Source organism: Lemur catta, chromosome 2, assembly GCF_020740605.2.
Source record: "Lemur catta isolate mLemCat1 chromosome 2, mLemCat1.pri, whole genome shotgun sequence".
NCBI lineage: Eukaryota > Metazoa > Chordata > Mammalia > Primates > Lemuridae > Lemur > Lemur catta.
Window position 1 is genome coordinate 81,900,414 of NC_059129.1, and position 26,071 is coordinate 81,926,484.

At 34.8% G+C, this 26,071-nt stretch overlaps 1 protein-coding gene across 3 annotated transcripts in view; it reads left to right on the forward strand.

Moving 5' to 3' along the window:
* LOC123633038 (cytochrome b5 reductase 4) overlaps positions 1–26,071 on the forward strand; it is an 80,953-nt gene that overhangs the window by 42,685 nt on the left and 12,197 nt on the right. For all 3 annotated transcript variants that reach the window (XR_006733529.1, XM_045543961.1, XM_045543962.1), the window contains 8 exons: positions 1,637–1,694; positions 3,300–3,393; positions 4,642–4,674; positions 6,088–6,210; positions 18,650–18,790; positions 20,954–21,106; positions 24,122–24,272; positions 24,575–24,661. Coding sequence is in view for 2 of the 3 variants with exons in the window: in XM_045543961.1 (XP_045399917.1) it covers positions 1,637–1,694; positions 3,300–3,393; positions 4,642–4,674; positions 6,088–6,210; positions 18,650–18,790; positions 20,954–21,106; positions 24,122–24,272; positions 24,575–24,661 (840 nt within the window). In the remaining variant the exon portion in view is untranslated. The remainder of the gene's footprint in view (positions 1–1,636; positions 1,695–3,299; positions 3,394–4,641; positions 4,675–6,087; positions 6,211–18,649; positions 18,791–20,953; positions 21,107–24,121; positions 24,273–24,574; positions 24,662–26,071) is intronic.

A 26,071-nucleotide genomic window follows, 5' to 3' on the forward strand; every position in this document is an offset into this window, starting at 1 on the left:
AATGCACACATTAAAAAAAATAAAGTAGCTGTGGGTTTGATTTATTGCTTACTATTAATCATGCTTCTTTGACACAAAAGCTGTAGTGCCTCATTTATTAGACGTTGTTGGAGAATCAGCTATTCCATAAATGTGAATTTTAAATACAACTGAAGGTTGATCCATTTGAAACACCAGTACTTGAAAAAATTATTTAAATTTTTTTTATTATAAAAAAATACACTAATGGTAGAAAACTTGTAAAATACAGAAACAGAAAAGGTAAAATCAGTTGTAATCCCACTAACCCTAGATATATACTCTTAACATTTGATTTATTCCCTGCAGTTTGATTCGTATAATACCTAGTTCTACATTATTCTATTTTTATAATATTAGTATTACAGTATATTCTATGAGCATTTTCCTGTGTCATTAAGTATTCTGCGAAAACATTTTTCTCTACATTCCTTCATATGACTGTACCATAATTTATTTAACTATTCTGTTTTGTATATCTAGTTTGTTTTATCAATTTTTTTTTTTTTTTTTTTGAGACAGAGTCTCACTCTGTTCCCCGGGCTAGAGTGCCATGGCGTCAGCCTAGCTCACAGCAACCTCAAACTCCTGGGCTCAGGTGATCCTTCTGCCTCAGCCTCCCGAGTAGCTGGGACTACAGGCATGCACCACCATGCCCGGCTAATTTTTTTGTATATATTTTAGTTGTTTGGCTAATTTCTTTCTATTTTTAGTAGAGACGGGGTCTCGCTCTTGCTTAGGCTGGTCTCGAACTCCTGAGCTCAAATGATCCGCCCGCCTCGGCCTCCCAGAGTGCTAGGATTACAGGCGTGAGCCACCGCACCCGGCCTGTTTTATCAATTTTTAATGGAAATCTTTCAAGATATATTGTACAATAATTGTCTTACACAGTTAACAGTAAATTAAGCAATACATATCTATTTTGTTAATGACACTTCAAATGCCCTCAGATGTGTTCTCTGTAGTACTTTATCTTACTGCTTTTTTCCTCACTGCCAGTCTGTATCATTCTAATAGCAGCGTCCTGCTGTATTTGTTCAATTATTTCATATACAATTTTAAGTTAAAGGACTGAGGATACCTCCTCTAGATTGAACTATAGGTGCCTATTTGTGGCTAATAAGTGCAAAAACAGTATCAGTTTGATCAATAGCTGTATAACAAAACAGAAGACTTATTTTTACCTTATGTTTTATTAATTATTGACCCATTAAACAACCTTGATGAATTAATTTCTTTAGTGGTAATATGTTTGTTACAGGGAGGAGTGAAGGTAATAAGTGTGTGCATTTCTTCATGCTCCTTAAAATATGTTGTGTTTTATTATTGCTCTAATAAAGGAAGATTTTAGTAAGGTGTTTAATCTTTATAAAAAGTATCTTGTTAAGGACATTTTGTTTTTATTCAAGTGGAAATACATGAAAATATAGATATTTTAAATTTGGAAATAATTATCACCTTATATAATGAACGTAACATGGTAAGACCAATATTTATTTAGAAAAAAGTTTAACCTAGAGAAATATATTTCTCACTGTAAATTTTAAACATTTAATGATTTAATATATGTTAATGCATATGATTATTGATAAATTATTCTTTTGTTAATATTTTACAGCTATGACTGGTTCCAAACAGACTCTTTAGTCACCATTGTCATATATACTAAGCAAAAGGTAAATATGTCTTTAAAATCAGAAGAATAAAAAAGTAAATGTTCAGTAAATGTTAATTGATATACCAGGTCTTTTTCTAAGCACTTTTCTTATATTATTTACTTCTCACTACAACTCTATGAGGTAGGTACTATTTTTATTATCCCTATTTTCTAGAAAAGAAAACAGAGATTGAGTAATTTAACCAAAGTCACATAGTAAATGGCAGAGCATTTGGAACCCAGGGAGTCTGGCTCCAGAGCATATGCTCTTAACAGCCATTGCCTCTTAAAAACTAGACTGGGAAGTACTTTTTGTGCTTTCTGTGATTTTTTTTTTTTTTTTGGAAGCACAGATAACAAAAGTGAATCCCAGTTAACCTCACCATAAGAACAAATTTCCCAAACATATATCGGGATTAGAGACACTGTATTGTTATGGCTTAATATAATATGTTTAAACCACTGATGGTGTTCAGATGCCCTTTTTTTTTTCCCAGGGACAGACTAGAAGAATAAATGCCCTTTTGAAACTAAAGTTAAGGAGATAATTCATTCACTAAGTATTTATGTAACACCTACTTTATATGAGGCCCTGTCTTAGATGTCGGGAATCTAATGATAGGCCAGATACATAGAGACCTGGCTTTCATGGGGCTTACAGTCCAGCTGAGAAATCCATAAACAAGCAGACAACTCACAACGTCTCTAAACACATCTTGCAGGTTCCTGTACTTTGAGGAACCATGTAGGTTTAAACACAAGTTCTGGCAGCTAGGTATTTTTAAGAATTTATGCTACTTCTATAGTAGCAGAACCATCTGAGCCAGTAGGTTCCTCTGACTCTTGCAGCGTGATTTGGCCATTTGACAGAGGTGACCAGCCTCTGCCTGATATAGCTAAGAGGGCCAGAGGCACTGCTTGTCCCACTTCCCACCCACTCTTGCTGTTGTCTCCTTGTTATGCAGTCCAGAACCAGGAACACGGCCTAGGGAGGTCAGAGTCCACTCCACTGGTAATATCAGTGGGGCACAGAGGATGGATGGCTAAGGAAGGGGGAAGGTTTCCACATGGAATAATATGTTAGGATATGGTAGAAATGATAGATACCAAAATACTTTTTACCAAGGCTATGTAGAAATTAGAGACATCTGAAAATGTGTTAGTGAATTGATTTTTTTGATAAGCTAAGGTCAAGAAGTTGTGTAACCAGCATCTCACTATAGTGTAAAGATGAAAATGAACACAGATATCTTGGTTTCTGGTTTGATTCTAATATTTTTTCCCACATTGCTTATTCAACAAATATTTTTTGAGCACCTACTAGATGCCAAGCAACTAAGCTTAAGGGACTAAAGATAGTCCCTTAAGCTTAGAGTTTAGAGACTAGTGGGTAAGATAGATACTAAACAGAGACAGATATGGAGTAATTAAAATTGTGATATGTGTTTTGAAGGAGAAGAACTGGGTTATATGAGAGAAAAAAACAGGAGTAAAATTTATTTAACTTGGGGATTCAGTAAGTAAGCTCCATATAAACTTCCACAGATCATCTTAAAAGTATAGTTATAGATGTTTGGGGAAAAGATTTACTTTCTAATCTTTCTGTTTTTGCTTTCTGTTTAAGGATATCAATTTAGAGTCAATAATAGTTGATCATCAGGATGATTCCTTTAGAGCAGAAACAATTATCAAGGATTGTTCATATTTTATACATATAGGTGAGTATTTTATTTTTATTAATGGAAACAGCTCCAGTTTCCTTTAAATGTAACAATAATTTGGTCTACAGTCTAGGTAACTACAATATTTTATCTGTTGTCATTTTTGATCATTTTTCTCTGTTATTTCTTTATGCTAATAAAAGTGCTAGCAAATGGCAGTATGACCTCACCTTTCCAAATTTAAGTAATTAGTTGCAATCAAAATCAATAATATAAAAGGTTCGTTGGCCCAGCTTTGGTAAGTGTCTTGTACTTGCCACCTATAAATAAGTCTTCAGAGTCCTGTAGGTGCTCCTGAGCACCCACCACTAGGTGGCCCATAACACTGGCCTGTTGCTAACTCTGCCATGAAAAGTCAGGGGCTACAGCAAAGCAGCCTGGCCTGCAAATTTGTATTGTATCCCTCAGCTGCCTGTCCCTTCGTGACTAAAGACCAACTTTGTATGTTTTGGTCAGGACAGAGAAAAAAGTGGGGGAAACTGGGGTACTCTACACTAGCACATATATGAAAAATCAAACAAAAATTCCACAGTCAAAAATATGAAACTCTTGGTTGCCACTATTGCATTGGAAGGACTAAAATAATGCAAAATTGTAAATTCCAGATAACCATTTGAACATAGTGAAATTTAGAGCAGACATTTGTAAAAATATTTCTTACATCTCCCTCTTCTAGAATGTAAGTTCCTTAAGGGCAAAGATTTTTCTTTCTCATTAACTGTTATATCTGTAATACCTATAAAAGTGCCTGTCACACATAGATGCTCAATAATTTTTTTTTTTAATAACCGAATGAGTATTCAGCTTTGGAGAACAATAGGAAAAGAAAAACTAAGCTTGCCCCAGGCCTGGCCTCTGTTCACATATGCACATGCACACACCCTGGGGCATGCATGTTTCAGGTCTGCCTCTCTCCTTAGCCTGCTTCTTTCTTGATTTGTAAGAATGTCAATCTGGGGCCATGCTTGGACTAATGTCGGTTAGCCACTGTGGGCAACTGAGTGTTTACTGTTCAGTTAATAGGGAGAGAAATGGAAGAATTGAATAAATACATATTTATGATAAATAATTTAATTCTCCATTTTGATTGTGTACAATTTCTTTTCTTTGGTCTCTCAGAATGCATTTTACTTGTTTTGAGGGATTTGAAATAATGCATAAGAGAACCATTTAAATGATCTTATAAACTATAAACTGTGTATGAATTGAAGTTGGATTTTAACTAAATATATTTTTTTATCCCAGGGCTAAGCCATGAGGTTCAGGAAGATTTTTCTGGTAAGCTTCCAAAAGACAAAAATTATGTGTGTACATACGTACACATACATACACAGAGAAAAAAAGAAAAATCAGCATTTGTCTTATTTTTCATATGTTTATTTTTATGTTGCAAAACAAAGGTGTGATGTTTTGTATATAAATAAATACATTAATTTTTAAATATACTCCTCCCTCTGGTTTCAGGTTTTTTCCTTTTCCTTTGTTCCTTTCATCTCTTTACCCTTTCTTATTTTTTCCTTAAAAAAAAAATTCCTGTCTGCTTTCCATTCTTCCTTCCTTCCTCAGCTCTGACCTATTCCTGACATGTAGCTTGTAGAAATATACTAGAGCGGAAGAATTTTTCTTACATGTATATATTGAAAATTGTTTAATATTGACAGGGCATACTAAATTATGAGTATTGCTGCATATAAACTTGGCAGTGTGGATTCTACACAGCTGTTTAACAATAGAAGACTCATCATAGAATGGTCGTTTTGTGTTTTCAAGTGCCTTCAGATATATGACACTGGTTCAGTGTCTTCCCTTTTCCTTATATCATCTTGTATTTAGAAATTGTAAATTGTATAAATTGTTAAATTGTATAAATTAAGCTGTTCGAAGTCAGGACCATGGTTAAGCTTCAAATCGGAGTCAATGCTCATTGAATTGAATTCATTTGACCTATTTATCTTAAAAAGTTGTAAATTGTTATTGAGTTCTGTGTTTACAGTAAGAGAGAGCAGATACATTGTTTCTAAAGAAAAATGAAATATGCTTTGGGTCTTTAAAAGCATTTTCAATTTATAAAATTTAAATTAGTGTGTATAGAAGTCTCTATTTTGTATTATACCCATATATTCTAAACTACTTTAATCATTTAAAAAATAAAAAGATAATCCAAAAAGTTTCTAATTATCAAAGATTCCCATACACTTTATTAATTCACTCTATTTACTAGGGACTCGTTTGCCTGAGGCTATTCTTGTGTTTATTAGGCTCAGAATTGGTCCACTGAATTTACTCATAGGAACCCCTTAGATTCCAACTAAGAACTGTTAAAACAGGGTAAATTAAATTTGCTTCTGACTAAATTGTATATCTCAGCCCTATTTTTTTTAGCTGTGTGTTAATTAGTTGCTGTGATTATATTTGAGCCTGTATGAAAACTAGCAATATATATTAATTTGGCCCTTGATAAATTAGTTTGAGAGAAGTTAATCTGAATCTAAAATAAATTGAACTGTATTTAATACCATATAGGCATAAATAGTTGTGATGAATATATGAACAAAATCTTATTTATCCCATTAATGATTGGTATCATTCATAATGGGTTAGGACATTTGGACTATTTGAGAAATATTGATTTTAAAATAAAGTCTTATGTTTAATATCAGTGAATACAAATGAAATTTATCTTGTTTTCAGTGCAGGTTGTTGAGAATGTAGGGAAAATAGAGATTGTCCTGAAGAAAAAAGAGAATACTTCTTGGAAATGTCTTGGTCATCCCCTGGAGAATCATAATTCATTTATTCCAAGAAAAGATACAGGTATGCTGTGCTGTTATTTTATTACATTAATTTCATGCTCATGAAATTGTTGTATTAGTTATACAATTGTACCAGAGTTTGAAAGGCTGCTTTGGAACTAGCTGAAGGGTCCTTGTATCTCCTTCTAGAAAGTTTGAGAGGAACATTGTGTCTATTGTGTCTCCTTTTTTTTCCTTTTAATTTTTCCTTTTAATTAGAAGTTAAATTTCAGACTCTACTGTCTAATGTTTAGGCAAAAAAATGTCATTAGGTAATGATAGTTTGAATAGAGAAGGCTACTTGTGTTTAGAATGTTGACCAACCATTGACTCCTCAGATCCTCTTTTATGAAAGATGCAAGTACAAGTTTTAAGTTTATGCCTTGTATGCACATTTGATTTTTTTTTCCTATGAAGGAAAACATGCTTACTATTTTTCTGCTTAAGTAAACCACTGTCTCAGTTTACTCCTAAAAGATGATACCATTCATTTCCTTCTGTACTTTTAGCTTTTTTTAAATCTAAGTTTAACGTATATATAGAAAAGAGAGCATAATATAAGTGTTCTACTTGATGAAATTTCACAAAGTGAACACATCTTATATTTTCTCTTTGGAAATTAGGAGGATATTCTCCTTGTTCCTAGTGTTTTGAAATTTACAATGATACACCATAATGTGGGTCTGTTTTCATCCTTCATGCTGGGTGTTCCTTCTTAGTGCTAATCTTTTCAATATCGTAACTTATAACCTTCAGTTCTCAGAAATATTATTGATTTTTCTTCACTTCCCTGGTCTGTTTTTGCTCTCTAGAAGCAGTCTTATATTTAATCTCCTTAACCAGTCCTCTATCTTACCTTTTCTGTTATTTTCGGTTTTGTCCTTTTCTTTTTGGGAGATTTCTTTAGCTATGTCTTCTAGCTCTTCTATTGAATTACTTATTTTTACTCATATTTTTAACTTCTAAGAACTCTTTTGATTTCTATTCCTTTGTTTTAGCATCCCATTCTTATTAGCTTCTCTTATCTTGTCAAGAAGTACTGAAAATGTTTTAGAGTTTTCTTCTTCCTGTGTAACCTCTGTGTGTTCCAAGTTTGTTGTTGTTTGTTTCTTTTGGTGTCTTTTATGTATTAAATGCGCTTTGAATGTTTGCTGATCCTTGACTATCTGCTCATATTTCAGGGTAGGGTTCTAAAAGCTGATTGGAAACTATACATGTGGCTGTGGCTTGTCATCAGTTATATTGATTATATGGCTGGATTGTTTCTCTGGGAAAAGTTCAATACCAGTATTTTGTCAGAGTCTCTAGAGAACGATCTCCTACCTCTCACCTAGCATTTCAGAAGCCATGTGGGGAAAGATGGCTGGGGTATCTATAAACATCACTTAATTTCTTTTCTTTTTCTTTCTTTCCTCCCACCCCCATTGCTTAGAATACTGTGTTAATTTGCTAGGGCTGCCATAACAAACTACTACAGACTGGGTGGCTTAACAACAGAAACTTGTTTTCTCACAGTTCTGAAAGCTAGAAGTCCAAGATCAAGGTATCAGCAGGGTTGGTCTCTTCTGAAGTCTCAACTATCTTTTAAAAGACCCCATCTCCAAATACAGCCACATTCTAAGGTACTGGGGGTTACAACTTCAACATGTGAATTTGGGGAGGGAATACAGTTCAGTCATAACATAGACCCAATCCAGAGACTTTTTGTTTTACCATCTCTGGAGAGCAAACTTCTGATATTTTGCCAGAATGGAAGAGTGTCGGTCACGTGGCTGTGGTAAGTAGGGGAGGATTTCAGGGGGGTGGCGGGACATCCAAGCTTCTTAAATGAACTTTCATCCAGAAAGTGGTTTTAGCTTCATGTTGACTCTGATTGCAGAGGTACTTGGTCCTGCGAGTTTCTGAGTGTTAAAGGGATTTTGTAGTAAAAGTGTGTTGGTTTTTGGCTTTCTACACTTCTAGCTTAGAATTCAGCTTTCTTGAGTCTGCTGAGTCATCTCTTTGCCTTGTCAGCTCCCAAAGTTTATTGCTTTTGTGTCTGATTTTCATTCTTTATTTATTTGTGGGCTTATACCTTAAAAAATAATGAAACACATACACACAGAGACACAAAAATTCTTTGCTGCTATTTTAGGGGATTCGGAAGGAACTAACTTGCATGTATTAAGTTTATCAGCTTGAAATATTTAAAATTATTATAAATACTTAAAATTATTGCGTGACATAAAAAAAGCCAAACTTTTTCCTACTCTCACCACTCAACACAGAATACTTCTGGTTTCCAAAATGTGTAGATTTCTACCTACCACCAGCCAATTCTACAGTGACACCAACTGGGTGTTCTACAGTTTAACTCAGGTTTGATGCTAACTGGAGTTCAGTGCAGACACCAGAGGTTAAGGGCTCGGTCCCACAAGACTGCCCCCTACTTCATACGACAGTTACCAGCTCCAGGTTGTGACCTGTGCTTCTGACCAACCACCTATAAATCGGGTTGTCACAGCCCCCTCCTTGGGCTCAAAAATTTGCTAGGATGGCTCACAGAATTCAGGGGAACACTTACGTTTATCCATTTTCATAAAGGATATTACAAAGAATACTAATGCATAGCCAGATGGAAGAGATGCACAGGGCAAGGTATGTGAAAAGGGGTGTGGAGCTTCTTTGCCCTCTATGTGTGTGCCACCTTCCCAGCACCTCTGTGTGTTCAGCTTTCTGGAAGCTCTTCGAACCCTGTCCTATTGGGTTTTTATGGAAGCTTCATTACAAAGGTATGATTAATTATATCCTTGGCCATTGGTGATCAGCTCAACCTTCAACCCGCCTGTCTCCCCTCCCTGGATGTCTAGGTATGAAGTTGAAGGTTCGAATCCTCTAATCACATGGTTGGTTTCCCTGGCAACCAGACCCCATCCTGAGTCCATCCAGGAGCCTATCAACAGTCTCATTAGAACAAAATATGCTCCTATCACCTAGGAAATTGAAGGGATTGAAGAGTTTTGTGTCAGATACTCCTGTTAGGAAATTACAAAAGGTTTTAGGAGCTCTGTGTCCAGAATCAGGGTTGAAGACCAAGTATTAGAACAAAAGATTCTCTTAGTGTCCCTGTATACAAAGGTATTAGGAGTTCTGTGTCAGGAACTAAGGGCAGAAACCAATATGTATTTCTTACTATTTCAGAATTATGAAAATATGTTTATAGATAATTTTCAGAAAAGTGCATTGCAGTCATTTTGAGTACACATTGTGTGTAGAAGGCTATTTTATGCACTGTGGTATGAAACAACGAGCATGAGAAGTTATTTTCCCAAGTGGAAGAGAGAAAATATGCAAATATGAGATTGAAGCAAACTTTTATTAAGAAACAGGCCAACAAGGACAAGTTATATAGTACAAACTGAACATATTTTGAAGTAGCCCCAAGTGAATAGACACAGATGAATTTGATCCTGAATGACTCCCTGAAGGAAGTGAATTTCAAGCAATGTTTTGAAAGTGAGGTCTATGGCTTTCAAAAAAATAAAAATAAAAACTGTGAAGGACTTTGTGGGTAGAGCTAAATATTGTTACTGGCTACATATTGTGCCAGGCATTTTGCAGATTGTAGAGAAAGAAAAATTTAAGTGGTGTGTAGGAAAGTTCAGATAGATTAATTTTACTGGAGGAGGAAGTCTGATTTTTGTGGTATTAGGGAGAAAGGACATAGAGGAATAGCGTGATCTAGCAGGTCAGAAAAGAATAGGAAAGGGACAATGAAAATGAAAAGAAGTAACAACATTAGAGTGAAATCTCTTGCCCCGAAATTATCTGACTTAGCTAGTGATTGAAAAATAGCAAACCAGATAAAAGCCAAGGCCAAGAAATAAATGATACTGAAACCCAAGGCTGACCTCCATTTGTAAGTACTAGTTAGAATGACATCATTCAGGTATTCTTCTCGGTAATTTCCTCAGAGTTTCCATGAACTCTTTTATTCCTGCTATAAATTTCTCCTCAAGTCTTGAACCACTATTAAAAAAAAGAAGAAGAAAGAAAACGTTCACTTTCTCGTGTGAAATTGTAGCCATGGATGTATTTTTCAGTGAAGTAGGTTTTCTACATTTTGAAAATGACTCAGTTTAGGAGATACTTTTGTGTATTTGAATGAATCAACAAAGATAATTTTTTCTTTCTCCTTAGCTCCCTTAAATCATAACAAAAACTGTAGGTTATTTTATTCAGTAGCAAAGCTGAATACTTACATCATCAAAGCATTGTAATTAACTGGCTATCAGTAAGCTCAAACGTTTACAGCCCATCATGTGGTTCCTAGGTTTTCAATATGTATTGCTAAAATTACTGACTTCTTTGGTATAGCATGCTGGCTTCATCTTACTGATGTTTCTTTGCTAAAAGAATTTTAGTTTGAAAATAAACTTAGTAAGTTAAAAACTTTTAATACAATGTCTTCTCATGTCAAATCTAGAATACACTCACATGAAAGACTCATAGTAAAGAACATCAGTCAGAGAAGTGAAGCTATTTCATTTTTACCTTCAAATGTAATATGTAATATTTTAAATTATATGAATGGAATAAATTGTTGGTTCCAATTAATTTTTTCTCCCCAAAGATGAAGATTATGAGTGTGTAGCAGTGTGTGTGTATGTGTGTGTGTGTAAGTGAGAGAAAAAGGGGGAGAGAGAGAGAGAGAGAGAGAGAGAGAGAGAGATGGCTGAGGAACTTTGCCTATTAAGGGTCAGAAATTGATAGATAATTGGATTGCTATTTCTATACCCAACCTAACATTAATGTTTTATTTTAAGTACTACTACCTTTATTATGGAGACTTTGATCACCAAAGTTCGTTTTGAAGATTTGTCAGCAAACATCCTAGTAAATTAGCCTTGAGAAACAAGATTTTTTAAAAAATTGTGTCACAATTTTGATATGTGAACAGCCATTTACAGACATATCTTGGAAACATTGCAGGTTTGGTTACAGACCACCTCAATAAAACGAGTATACAATAAAGCAAGTCACACAAATATTTTGGTTTCCCAGTGCATATAAAAGTTACACTTGTACTATACTGTAGTCTACTAAGTGTGCAATAATATTATGTCTAAAAATACAATGTACACACCTTAATTAAAAAAATGCTTTATTGATAAAAAATGGTAATGATGGGAAAGTCGAACGTAGGAGAAAAAAAGTGCTAATGATTATCTATCTGACCCTTCAGTGAGTAGTAATCTTTTTGGTGGCAGATCTTGCCTTGATGTTGGTGGCTGCTGACTGATTAGGGTTGTGGTTGGTGAAGAATGGGTTGGCTGTGATAGTTTCTTAAAATATGACAACAATGGAGTTTGCCACATCGATTGACCCTTCCTTTCACAAAAGATTTATTTGTAATATGTAGTGCTGTTTGATAGCATTTTACCCATAGAACTTTCAAAATTGGAGTCAGTCCTCTCAATCCTTGCCACTATTTTATCAACTAACTTTATGTAATATTTTAAATCCTTTGTTTCATCTCAACAATGTTCACAGCATCTTCGCCAGGAATAGATTCCATCTCAAGAAACCATGTTCTTTGCTCATCATCCATAAGAAGCAACTCCACATGCATTCAAGTTTTATCATGAGCTCGCAGCAATTCAGTCACGTCATCAGGCTCCACCTCTAAATCTAGTTCTCTTGCTATTTCCACCACATCTACAGTTACTTTCTGCACTGAAGTCTTGAACCTCTCAAAGTCATCCAGGGGTTGGAATCAACTTCTAAACTCCTGTTATTGTTGATATTTTGACCTCCTCCTATGGATCACAAATGTTCTTAATGGCATCTAGAATGGTGAATTGTTTCCAGAAGGTTTTCGATTTTCTTTGCCCGGATCCATCAGAAGAATCCCTATCTATGGTAGCTATAGCCTACAAAATTATTTCTTAAATAATAAGACTTGAAAGTCAAAATTACTCCTTGATCCATGGGCTGCAGAATGAATGTTGTGCTAGCAAGTAGGAAACATCTCCTTGTACATCTCCATCAGAGTTCTTGGGTGACCAGGTGCATTGTCAATGAGCAGTAGCATTTTGAATGGAATCCTTTTTTCTAAGCAGTCGGTCTCAACAGTAGGCTTAAAAAAGAAAACAAATGTGCTGTCATCTTTGCTTTGTTTTTTCTTTTATAGAGTATAGGCAGGATAGATACAGCATAATTCTTAAGGGCCCTAGGATTTTCAAAATGGTAAATGGGCATTGGCTTCAACTTTAAGTCACCAGCTACATTAACCACTAACAGGAAAGTCAACCTGTCCTTTGAAACTTTGAAGTCAGGCATTGACTTCTCTTTAGCTATTCAAGTCCTAGATAGCATCTTCTTACAATAGAAGATGTATTCAGTCTTCAGTAGAAGATTTACATTGAAAATCTGTTGTTTAGTGTAGCCACCTTCATCAATGATCTTAGCTAGGTCTTCTGGGTAACCTGCTATAGCTTCTCCATCAGCACTTGCTGCTTCACCTGTATTTCTATGTTATTGGAGGTAGCTTCTTTCCTTAAACCTGAGGAACCAATCTCTGCTAGTGCCAAATTTCTCTTTTGCAGCTTCTTTACCTCTCTCTCAGCCTTCACAGAATTACAGAGAGTAAGGGCCTTGCTGTGGATCACACTTTGGCTTAAGGAAATGTAGCTGGTTTGATCTTCTATCGATCACTGAAACTTTCTCCATATTAGCAGTAGTCTGTTTCCTTTCTTATTATTAATGTGTTCACTGGAGTATCACTTCTAATTTCCTTCAAGAACTTTTCCTTTGCATTCACAACTTGGTTGTTTGGTACAAGAGGCTTAGCTTTTGACATGCCTTCCTTGCTAAGCTTAGTCATTCCTAGCTTTTGATTCATAGTGAGAGATGTGCAACGCTGCCTTTTTTTTTTTTCTTGAACACTTAAGAGGCCATTGTAGGGTTATTAATTGGCCTGATTTCAATATTGTGTTTCAGGGAATAAGTGTGAGGAGGGGGAAACAGATGGAGGAATAACTGTTGGTGGAGCAGTCAGAATACAACATTTATCGGTTATGTTTGCTATGTTACATGGGTGAGGTCATGATGCCCCAAGACAATTACAATAGTAACATCAAAGATCATCGATCAAGGATTACCCTAACAGATATTATAATAATAATGAAATAGTTTGAAATATTGCAAGAATTACTAAAATGTGACACAGAGACACGAAATAAGCACATGGTGTTGGAAAACTGGTACTGACAGACTTACTCAACACAGAGTTGCTACACACCTTCGATTTGTAAAAAATGTGGTATCTACAAAGCACAATAAAATGAGGTGTGCCTGTATATAGGCCTTTCAATTAAAAAAAATATATACATTATATATAGATGGATGTGTATATGCTTTGTAACTATCTTTTAAATTCAAGTGGAAGTATATGAAATTGCTGATATTTAACAGTTTTTCTACCTAGAAAAATGGCATTTTCACATAGTTTGACCTGTACTTTCATCAGGGCTTCTTAGCAACTGACACTGTGTGTGGGAGCATGCAAACACACACACACACACACACACACACACACACACACACACACATGCTGGAGTATTGTCTGTGCTTGTAAATTTGCTTGTCAACACACTATAAGCAGTCGTTTGGTTCAGACTTTCATGAGGGTAAGCTGCTTGCCCTCACAATGAGCAGATCCTCTTGCAGGTGTAGAAAGAACCACCCTCACCTCTTCTCAACCCTTGCCTGTGCATCCATGTTTCTTGGCTGCCTTAAATAAGCATTCAAAATGATTAGAAATGAAGAAATATTGTGCATAGCAAGTAAAAACTTCACTGTGCTTTGTTTTCTCCTCGAATTGCTTCTTCTGCCCAGCAGGTGTAAAGTTGTTGCTTGCACAGTAACTGTAAGGTGCTTTGCATCTTACTATCCTATTTTCATTTCTATCAGAATGGCCTGAATATGAAATCTGAATAAACACAAAATATATGGGACAGTCTATAATTGAGTAAAAAATTATTTACTGTATTAAAAGATATAATAGGAGAAGTTTGAAAATTTAGAACTGAAGTGATCTAGCTCTTCAGTATACAGTGTTGGCTGAATTATTTAGTTCTGGAACATGAGAGGAAAGCTGATAGGCATAGAAGTGTTTAAACTTAGTGACAATCTTGCCAAATGGTTTTGTTCTCTAAAGGCCCCGTTGAACCTAGGCTTGGAGAAAGAGCTGCCTTTCTCTTAGTTTAAGGCTAGTGTTTAACTCAAAATCCTTACTTTGAAAGAAAGATTCAGTTTACATCAGTCTACTTGAAGTGGTAAAACTTCTTAATACACTTTAGGAGTATTTTTAACAATAATAATTAAAACAAAAAGGAATCTATACTTTATTGTCAATTTAATAATACTAATTTAGCTGGGCTTGGTGGCTCACACCTGTGATCCTAGCACTTTGGGAGGCCAAGGCAGGAAGATCACTTGAGCCCAGAAGTTCGAGACAAGCCTGGGCAATAGCGAGACCCATCTCTACAAAAGATAAAAAAATTAGCTGAGTGTAAGTGTATGTACCTGTGGTCCCAGCTACTTGGAAGGCTGTGAGGCAGGAGGATTGCTTGAGCCCAGGAGTTGGAGGCTGCAGTGAGCTCTGATGACACCACTGCACTTTAGCCCAGGGAACAGATCAAGACCCTATCTCAAAAAAAGAAAAATTAATAATAATTTAAAAATCATATATGGAAAATTCTTAATTTTTGAGCATTCTGCTTCATCATGTTTTATCCAAATATATAAGTAGATATGAACCCATAGATATTTGTCATCCCTACTGTTTAATAGTTGTGAATATATTCTTATTCATATATATAAGTGTGGTTAATAAAAATATACTACTAGAAATTAAGTGGAAACTTTATCAAAATTAGTGAAAATGCTGAATAATTTTTAAAAACAACAAAATACATGCTGTTATGTAGTATTTTTAAAGGTATATAACTCAAATTTTGTTTCTTTGGTACAAGAAGCTATTCTAATGACTTTATGAGTTTGAGTTATTTTATCAGTCATAAGGTTAATAAACATTTTTAAAGTGCTTTAAAAGTTTATTTTCAAGTGTTCTGAACATCATCCCTGCAGTCAAGTTGACTGCTCATCAAGACCACTGTTTGGAAGAAACAGACAGCTAGCAAGGTTAAATCAGCCTGGCTCCTGCTGTATGAACTGTGACAAATTCTAAATGGAATGTCTATTGAATTGAAAAGCTGTAAATTGTGGGTTTTTTTCTTTGTGGTCATATCTAAATATTTATGTTTATATATTTTTAAATATTGTAGATGTTTTGGGTTGTTTCTTTTCCATAGATTGCATTTTTAGTTGTGTAGTCTCACCAATTGGTTGTCCTGGTTGGTTTAGGAAGTTCTTGCAGGAATAAATGAGAAAAAGTAGATTGTAAATTAGGAGATAAATAAATGATATTTAGGTAACTGAAAGTAGTAAAGAATGCTCAGAAAAGGTATCAGAACAGTAAAGAATGGGAATAGTGAGGAAGAACTGTACCTGGGAGGAATCTTGACTTGCTGAATGGCTGGTTCCTTAATTTGAACATTAAATAGTCAGTAGGGAGTTATAAAGGATGGAAGGATAATCTATAAATATTTGTGCTTGGAGTGACATGCTTAAAATAAGTAGGAGGACACTAAAGAATAATGTATTAGTCTAGAACATGATTCTCAAACTTTTTAAACAAGGCCTACTGAGTTAGGACAAGAAACCCTAATAATTTTTTTCTCTATCCCACGTCTTTTCCAGCTGCCCTGTGAACTTGAGCAAGCTTTTTAACTTCTGTAAGCCTCTGTTTCTAGCAGGGAAAATAAAAGTACCTAAGTACTTCAAAGGTATACTAAATGCCAGAAGAAATCCCTGATTAAGGGCAATGTGGACTCCTAGTCCAGTCTTCTCTTTCTGTCTCCCATTGGAGACTTTGCCTGTGTTTTCTATTTTAGCATTGTGAAATTCTATTTTTTTAAAAGGGGAAAATACAGTTTCTTTTTAACTTTAAGAAAAAACTATGCCCAAATTATATAACCCTCCGTTTTTCAGTGTTAACCTGTGTATCTCAATATTAATTATATGCATTTTATTAAAAGAAGTTAGGCATTTGGGGCAGAAATGTTTCTGCTTTATGTTTTTGTTTCACCATCTTATATTTATTTTCAATTTCTCATTTTCTTATATAACTATCTGTGCTTACAAAGCCAAAAGCCTAACGTTTAAATAATGGCATTGTCCAGACAGAAGTGCAGTCAGTAGCATCTGCTTTCCGCATCTTTTTCCTCATAAGCCACAGTTCTCATCTGTCTCTGCTGTCTTTCTTCTCAGTGCAATTGAACGATGAAAACTTTCTTAAATATTTCTTAAAACGTTTAGAACCTACAGTTAGAATGTTCTCTTGAAATTATGTCAGCCTTTTATCAGTAAAAGATTGAAATTATGTCAGTGATGTTAGATAATAGGAATGCTGTGTCAACTCTCTAACAGGGTAAATCAGTAAATCACCGTAAGCCAGTATTTCCTTGTGTTTTATGTAGAGTTGGAGAGATATTTAACTGTAGCAATCCTTTCTGGCAAATTCTGAAGTAGAAATTGTCAAGTCAGAAGGTGAACATTTTCATCCAGCAGTAAAGTTCTCAGGATGACATGCACTAGATTTGATTAGAGAAAAACACTGTGGCCCTTAGACTTGGGCAAGAGGGGGAGCTGCTCTGCCCCACTCAGTGTCCAGCAGAGCCGAGGATGAGAACACAAGGGATTGGCAGTGGGGATCTTCTGCTGTCTCACTGTGTGATACTCTTGAGTTTAAGAATCCTGAATTTGAACTTAGCCTTCTAGGACAGTATGAAGTATATATTTCAAGGTACAGCATAGAACATACTTTATTTGACAACTGTGTGTCTGATTTATAACTTTAAAATATTTAGACATATATTGTATAGAGGTCTCTGATTGCATTCTCACCGTGAGTTCCAGAAAGTTTCCAAAGAAAGGAATAAGGAGATCATTTCTACCTTCATTTCTCCTTGTGGGTGGGCCTATGTCGTTTGGCCCTTTGGTTGGTCCAGTGCAGGTTAGGCCTTCCGTGATAACTTTAGGGTGGTGTTCTTAGCCATAATCTGGTCCAAGCCTATGTCTTAGCACCAGAGTGAGGTGACCTGAAGTGATGCCCCCAGGTTTTTATGTAAAGCGGTATACTCTACACTTATGTACTTACTGAGCTGCCAAGGTAGCAGGTGGAAAATTGAGTGACTGAGATCTTTGGTGTACAAAAGGGAGAAGAGAAGTTGGATTCAACTGTGGCCAAAATGGTTTCTTAGGATTATATGTGAATTTCAGTTTTTCACTAAGTGTTGTTAGCTGTTGGGCTTTCACTTTCTAAGATCTGGAGTAAATCTTTCTGCACCCACTTAAATATTTTTAGGTTGAAGAAAACCAGCATAATTAGGATGAGAAATACATTATCAGGGTTAATTCCTTTATATCTCTGTAAATACTGTTTTATGAGAGAGGAAATAATGAAAAAAATGAATATCGTCAGTCTACTCTGGTATGCTGTTTATGTCCAAAAGAGAATTTTTAAGTGAAAATATTCTCTCAGAACTTCTATAATAAGTTCTTCTAATCTAAATGGTATTATTTTGCTTTCTATACAAATAATATTTTCTGAGCTTGGAGTATTAATTTCAAATATTTCCAGTATTTATAGAAATACTTGATTTTATTTATTTATATATTAGTACAACAAATCTAGCATCTTCAGTTTTTCACTTAATTTTCCAGATACTAAAACTTATACCTTTAAACATAAAAGTTTATTTTTTGTTTCAATAATTTTTGACAGTTAAAAGCATTCTATAATTCATATATATACCACATATACACAGACACAAGAATGTATATATTTTTTGCATTTATCAAAGAAATATTTCTCAAATTGCTTAATAGTACTAATATTGTTAAACCTTAAAAATTAAAGCTTCAGGACTTTTTCATTGTGTAAGAAAAGACTTTAGAATGTAAATTTGTTCATTATCAAATATTTTTCACATGTATAATTTAATTTCATAAATATAAGACTTAAGAAATGGAATTATTTAAAAAGTGAATTTAAGAAGAAATAGATTTATTTTTCTAGAATGTAATGGTTTTAATGTGCTTTAATAGCAAATGAAGAAATAACACTCATAAAGTTCATTTTTCAAATTATAGAAGGATTTATAGGTCTTAGATAATAGATGTCTCAGGAAACAAAGCAAAAAAATTAATCATAATATTGATGAATTTTTTAAATGTGTAGGCATTTTAGTGAAATTGAAGCTCTCTAGAGAGCAGAAGGTGAGTATGTGCTCTCTCTAGGTGATCTAGTATTCTTATTAATTTATGTATCAAAAAGAGAATGAATCACTTTTTAGATTTGTACTACAGAAAGTGCCAGTTGATTTCCAAGGAAGACGTCACTCATGATACGAAGCTTTTCTGTGTGATGCTGCCACCAAGCACTCATCTTCAGGTGCCCATTGGGCACCATGTTTACCTCAAGCTAACTGTTACAGGTAAGGAAAACAGAGGCTTTGGGGAAACATTTTCTTCTTTTATAAACAGTTGAAAATCAATACTAATCTCTTTCAGAAGCAACCATTTAAGTTATTAATAAATGTTTCCGGGCAGCTAGATTTAGTGTAGCTAGAATCTAGGTTTGTGGATGCAGTGCTTCCTACGTGTTGGAACTATAGCTGTGCCACATTAGTGTATGGAACAAAGAAATTGCTGCTACTTAGAGAGATGGTTCCACTAACGTTGTAATTTACTACTAATACAACCTTAAAGGAAAGAGGTGAGGGAGTACACAAATGGTCCTCCATGAAGACAACTGCTAGAAGCTCATACTAGCCTCTCTTATTAGCTACTTAGTACTGTATTATTTATGAAGTTGAATTTATAAAAATTCAAAATGAGTAGTTGATTATAAATGATTTTCTTATATATGCTACCAGTATTAGAAACTCTATAAATGTATAAATGTGAATTCTTTCCCCCTCATTTTCATCCTAAAATTGCCTCACTTGTTTTAAATACTCTTCTTATTGATGTCCAGCATTTTCTTGGCCTTTTGAAGCTGCAAAAGATAAAATTCTCATGTTAGTCACAGTGTTTCCAGCAATCAGTCTTTATAGGCTACCAGCTAGGATTTGGTAGATATAGTATGCTATGATGGCACTATTAAGTTTTTATCTGTCTTATCACTAGTGGCAGGTTACCATTCAATATCTGATATCTTCCCCTATGCTGTTATTGCCAATGTATTTTAATTTACATATAGTTTAATTTTGTATACATCAAGGGGCCATTAATAAAATTTTGATTTTTTAAATGGGTAATGACTCTTCTCTTTGGAATTTGACTAGCTAAAAATATAACATGAATTCTTATTTATTTTACCCTTTTTAAAAATAATATTTATAGAAGTAGTTGGATTAACATTCTTTTCATTCAGTTACCAAAGTAATATATATGTTAAAACATTAAAACAATTAAAAATATATAAAGTAAAAAGTGAAATTCCTCCCTTTCTCTCCCCCAAATGATCCCATTGGTCATCAGTAGCCATATTAAAAATTTGGCATATAATTAAAATTATGTTAATACCTTTAGGTATCTCCATGGTAAACCTTTGATGCCCTTTTTGTTGTAGCCCATTGTGGTTTATGTGCTGATAGAATAGATGGTTGACTAAAATTATTAACATATGTCCTGACTGGGCACAGTGACTCATTCCTGTAATTCTGGCATTTTGGAAGGCTGAGGCAGGAGGATTGCTTGAGGTCAGAAGTTGAAGACTAGCTTGAGCAAGAGCAAGACCCCATCTCTACAAAAAATAGAAAAAATTAGGCTGGGTGTGGTGGCTCATGCCTGTAATCCTAGCACTCTGGGAGGCCGAGGCGGGTGGATAGCTCGAGATCAGGAGTTCGAGACCAGCCTGAGCAAGAGCGAGACCCCATCTCTACTAAAAATAGAAAGAAATTATCTGGCCAACCAAAAATATACATAGAAAAAATTAGCTGGGCATGGTGGCGCATGCCTGTAGTCCCAGCTACTCGGGAGGCTGAGGCAGGAGGATCGCTTGAGCCCAGGAGTCTGAGGTTGCTGTGAGCTAGGCTGACTCCACGGCACTCACTCTAGCCCGGGCAACAGAGCGAGACTCTGTCTCAAAAAAGAAAAAGAAAAAAGAAAAAATTAGCCAGGCGTGATGGTACGTGCCTGTAGTTCCAGCTACTTGGGAGGCTAAAGCAGGAGGATTGCTTGAGCCCAGGAGTGTGAGGCTGCAGTGAGCTATGATGCTGCCACTGCACCTCTAGCCTGGGCAACAGAGCAAGACCCTGTCTCAAAAAAAAAAAAAAAAAAACCCACAAAAACAAAGAAACAACCATATATCCCTATTAGATTAGACTACATTTAATAAAAGAAGGTTGTTTATATTATGGGTAAAGTATTGATTTGTTAAAATTATTTCAGCATATATATTTTTACATATATGTTTACATAAGTATATATGCTTATATATACTATATACATGTAGAACATATAGTTAGAATTATATACATATTAGGTATATAGTTTTAAATGCATACTAATAATGTAAAATTTTTATGTTTCATCTTTATTAAGAGCTTCTTAGGCTTTTAGAATTTAATTTCTTTGTTGTGATTTTTTTCTAGGTACAGAAATAGTAAAGCCATATACACCTGTATCTTATTCCTTACTCCCAGAGTTCAAAGAACCAGTTCTTCCCAACAATAAATACATCTACTTTTTGATCAAAATCTATCCTGCTGGACTCTTCACACCAGAGCTTGATCATCTTCGGATTGGTTAGTATTTTACATTTTTTAAACCTCATTTGTGCTCTAGATTGTATCAAACTGCCTTCTAGTTACTTATCTCCATGTGGTAGTCTATCAAATATCTTAAACTCAACATGACTCAAAATCATCTTCTCTTTGTCTCACGCAACCTATCCATACTCCATATTACCTGTCTTCGTTATTTGCAGCATCACTGTTCAACCTTGACCCAATCTGGAGACTTGAGTCATCCTTGATTCTTCCCGTTTTCTCTGTCCCAATCCAGTTAGCCACTAAGTTCTGTTGAGTCTACCTCTCAGTGACTTTTTAATCTTTATTCCCCATCCCTTCTGTCACTCTCTTAAAGCAAACCTTTATCATTTCTTTCTTGGCCTCTAACTGGTCTCTTACAGTTGACTCTAACTGGCATCTTTCTCTATCTGCATTTTCCAGTTCTTTCTCCCCAGACTGTCCTGAGAATAGATTCTATCATGTTGCTCTGCAGCTTTGAAACCTCTGATGGGTCCCCATTACCTGTACTGTGTAGTCTACAAAGACTTTGATGATCTCCCCAGCTTCATCTCTTGCTATACAAAAATACTTGTGCCACTCACAGTCCCACAAGTTTGTCATCCTCATTCATTGGTACATGGAGTTGCCTCACCTAGGATGCCCATGAACCCTTTTTCTACCTGTCAAGTGCCTTTTTTAAAAAACCCAAACAAAATATTACTTCCTTTATAAAACCTCCCTCCTCCCTGAACCCCCCCAATAGCTAACACTTTGTTCATAGCTCTACTATAATAATAAATAGGTTCCTTCTTTATAAGACTTTGGGTTTAAGGGCAGAAATTGTCTTATCTTTGTATTTGCAATGCCTTGCATGGCAGTTGGCACATAATAGGCTGTCAGTAAATGTACTTTGAAAGTATGAATAAAGAACTATAGTGAGATCTGTTAAGATTGAAAGATGCCTCTTCTTTCCTTTTCCCCTTTTTCTGTATTTCATTTTCACTGCTTTTTACCTAATGACAAAAGTGTTCTTATTCTAAGGCAGCATTAGCAGTTCATTGAGGTACCAGTGAAGTGGATCACTAAAATTTGAAAATAAAGAAAATTATGTTACTTTCTAAAAGTTAAGCTTAGAAATCAGCACATAGTAGATGTGATTAGTCGTCCTCAGTTACATAAACCAAAGTATTGTATATGAATGTGAATCTGCAATATTTTGAAATACCTACAAATCTAGTGAAGGTGACTATCACCTTGTGAAGAAAGGACTGACACATGATTGTAATACAGTAAGTGAAATATGTATTATAACCTGTTTATAGAGATTTTGTGAACATAGGAGGGTAGAGAGAGCTTAGAGCATGGAAAAGGAAAGCCCAAATAATAAGATGAAGTATTATTTCAACTTTACGCAGGCAGAAATGAGATGTGGCACAAATACTGTGTCACTTAGAGAGTTGTGCACTTGCATGGTGGTGATAACTCAGGCAGCCTCATCATGGCCTAAATGAATGCCCCCATACAACTGTCCACCTCCTTGTGTCAATCCCATGTTCATCAGGCAACTTTTATATGATTAATTTGACCTTTCACATGTTCTGATACTAGGAATAAGATACCCTGGATAGGACATGTAATGTTCTGGTCACTAGATACATATAACCCCAGCTGTAAATCAATTGCCATTCTGGCATGTGTACTTTAATCTCTTGTGAATTTGATTAGCATCAGTCACCCTGCCTGAGTCTAATCAATTTTGTAACATTGAAAGGACTGAACTATCGATAAAAGGCACCAAGTTAATACCATCCCATCCTGTGAGGCTTCTTTAGTAACCAGCCATCTATCTGGATTTTTCCTAAGGACAATCTGATCTTATGATCCCTTTCAAGCTATAACAAGGAGTTTCTATTACTTTCAAATACTGAATTCATCAGTTACTGCAAGATTCTTACTATCCTGCAATGGAAAACAAAGGTAAAGTTGTGAGCATCCAAACATTCTAAAATAAACTAGATGAGCCAGGCGCAGTGGTGCACACACGTAATCTCAGCACTTTGGGAAACTGAGGCGGGAGGATCACTTGAGCCCAGGAGTTCAGGGTTACTGTAAGATATTATCATGCCCCTGCACTCCAGCCTAGGTGACAGAGTGAGACCGTGTTTCTAAAAACGTAATAATAATAATAAAATTGAATATTTGAAATCATTTTAAAATTACAGACACCTTTATTTTTCATTTTTAAAATCACATTGGAAGTTTCTGAATCTAGTCCTAAAGGCAGTTTTCTTAGTGATACATGGTGATTGTATCAACTGCAGAAAATGGGCACTGGTGATTGTATGCACTGTAGAAAATGGGCACTGATTTTCCACTGTGTTGATTCTAGATTGGAAAGTGGCATGCTCTGAGTACAGTTGACTGTTTCTGATCTTGCTTTGTTTTTATAGGAATTAAACTCAAAACAATCCTTCTTGTTTTAATTGATAGACCTTTTCAAAAATTTTATGGAGGAGAAGTCATCACATTTACCAGCATGAGATTTTAGAATACATTTCTATTTCAATTTTCTTGCCTACTAATACTGTCACTGTGGTTAATAATCAGATGTAAATAGTGAATATCTATTCTCTACACTTTATCATGCAAGACATGTACATATAGACTCTGCTTTTGAGGTACTTATAATTTAACTTAGCAATCAATTCCTTATTGATAATTTGTGGATAAATACTTTGTAGTAGTTTGTAAATTTCACACTTCAGGTGATTTGGGAAAATAACAGTGGGAAATGATGTCATAAAACCTCATTATTAATTTGATTATAATGGTGCAATCCAGACATACTTAGTGGCATAATGATTACCCCTAAAACTCCTCACGTATCATAAAGACTGATACATAGTCTGCAAGTTAAGTATTCATCTTGTTACTCATCAATCTTCTAAATTCAGCTACTTTTAGCCTCCTAGTTTCCCTGCTGGGTGTTTTGTTTCATTTTTCTGATTTAGTTTATATTTCGTTGTTTAGGAGATTTTGTTTCTGTAAGCAGTCCTGAGGGCAATTTTAAAATATCCATCTTACAAGAATTAGAAGATCTCTTTTTGTTGGCAGCTGGAACAGGCTTCACACCAATGGTTAAAATACTGAATTATGCTTTGACTAGTATACCTAGTCTCAGGTATGTAATTTTATCTCTAATTACTATCCTTTTTGAGGCTGTTATATTAGTGTAAGATATTCTAAATTGATTACTTGTGGACCTTAATAGACATGTTCTCATTCCCTCATTAATCATTTTTTACTTGCCTCCTCCAGTCCTAGCTATTTTATTAACTTGGTTCTTATCTCATTTCAGTTTTTGATACTTTTGGTTATCTACTTGGCACTAAAACATTCACCCTAGTTCACTTTAGACTTTCCATTTGTGTATATTTTAAATGTTATTAATTAGTTTTTTCTGAGTTTTTTTTTTCTTTTAAGGAAAGTGAAGCTGATGTTCTTCAATAAAACAGAGGATGATATAATTTGGAGAAGCCAATTGGAGAAATTAGCATTTAAAGATGAAAGGTATTAAACTGGTATTAGCTCTGCATTTACATATTTATACCTATCTAGTAAGTCTAGGCCTTATCTTCTTTGGTTGGAGCTTGAATTGACCAGGAAGCTCCTTCAAGGAAAAAATAAACTAATTAATAATTATTTAATGTAAATAATGTTAATGCTCCCCTCCTTCAAAGAAATACTATCCAATAACATCTAGATAACCTCATATATGTATAAATAAAATGTATATTGGGCTTTATGATCATGTTATATAATTTATACTGAGTTGGGTTTCATTGAAAATGGTCCAGTGTAGCCAGTTTGGCAAACCAAGATTTTCTTGTGTAAAGAGGGACAGATAAAGTAAATTTGGTGAGGATGAATTAAGCAAAATTAACCATGGTTCATGCAGGATTTCTTAGAGCCTTTAATATGCTAATATCCATTGTGACTTTCCAAGAGAGGGATTTCTTATGCATTGTTTAGCAGGATACTCTTTATTTTTGTTTGTTTGCATTAACACTTATTAATAGCCCTGTCATTAGTGGTCCTCAGTATATACTTTGGGAAATGCTGGTATAGACAATAAAAAAAATTTTCTAGTCAAGCTGAACTCAGTAGCATAATGAGGCAGAAAATATAGCAAAGTAAAAATGTATTTTATTCAAAAAAGAGTCCAGCATAGTCAACTGAAATAAGAAGATAATTTAAATGAACATATGCTCCATCTCCCCTAAAAACATTTGAAAGCAGTAGAAAGTTCAGAACAAAGTTTTTACAAGGGGAGTGAATTGGACAAGCTATTATACTTTCTAAAGCATTTCTGTAATCTTTAAAAGCTGTTTGTAAGAATATCAGGACTTTATAAGTTGCACAAAATATGTGAAGTAAATATTTGTTGATGATAGTATGGTATAAGTGAAATTCCAGGCCTTTTAAAATTTCGAGGTCAAGCCCTTAGAACTCAGTTAGTTGTTTCAGGGGCTCTAGGTTCTTCTGAGTATTTTCTGAATATCCATAATAAGGTAAGGCTCTGGTCTTTTCCAGTTCTTTTTCCTCTGTTGCTTCCCATCATCCTCCCCTTAACTTACTCATCCTTGAATTATTTACTCTTCTTTACATATTAAAAACAGAAACCTAAGAATATTTACTATACTTAGGTAGTTGTATGTCAATTTAGAGAATAATTTGAAGAAATACAAATTCGTACGTTTTCAAGTATCTTTTAGACCAATTTTCAAAGTAGAAAATTGGAAGCATTTATCAAGAAACCTAAAGACCTAAATTCTAGTTGCCATTCTACTCCTCGCTAGTCTGCAACTTTATTCAAAAATTACTAGTTCTATGGGCCTGTCTCTTTATCTTCAAATTATATAATGACATCTTTCCTACTTCATAGAGCTATTGTGAGATTTGCAGAAGATAATGTAAATG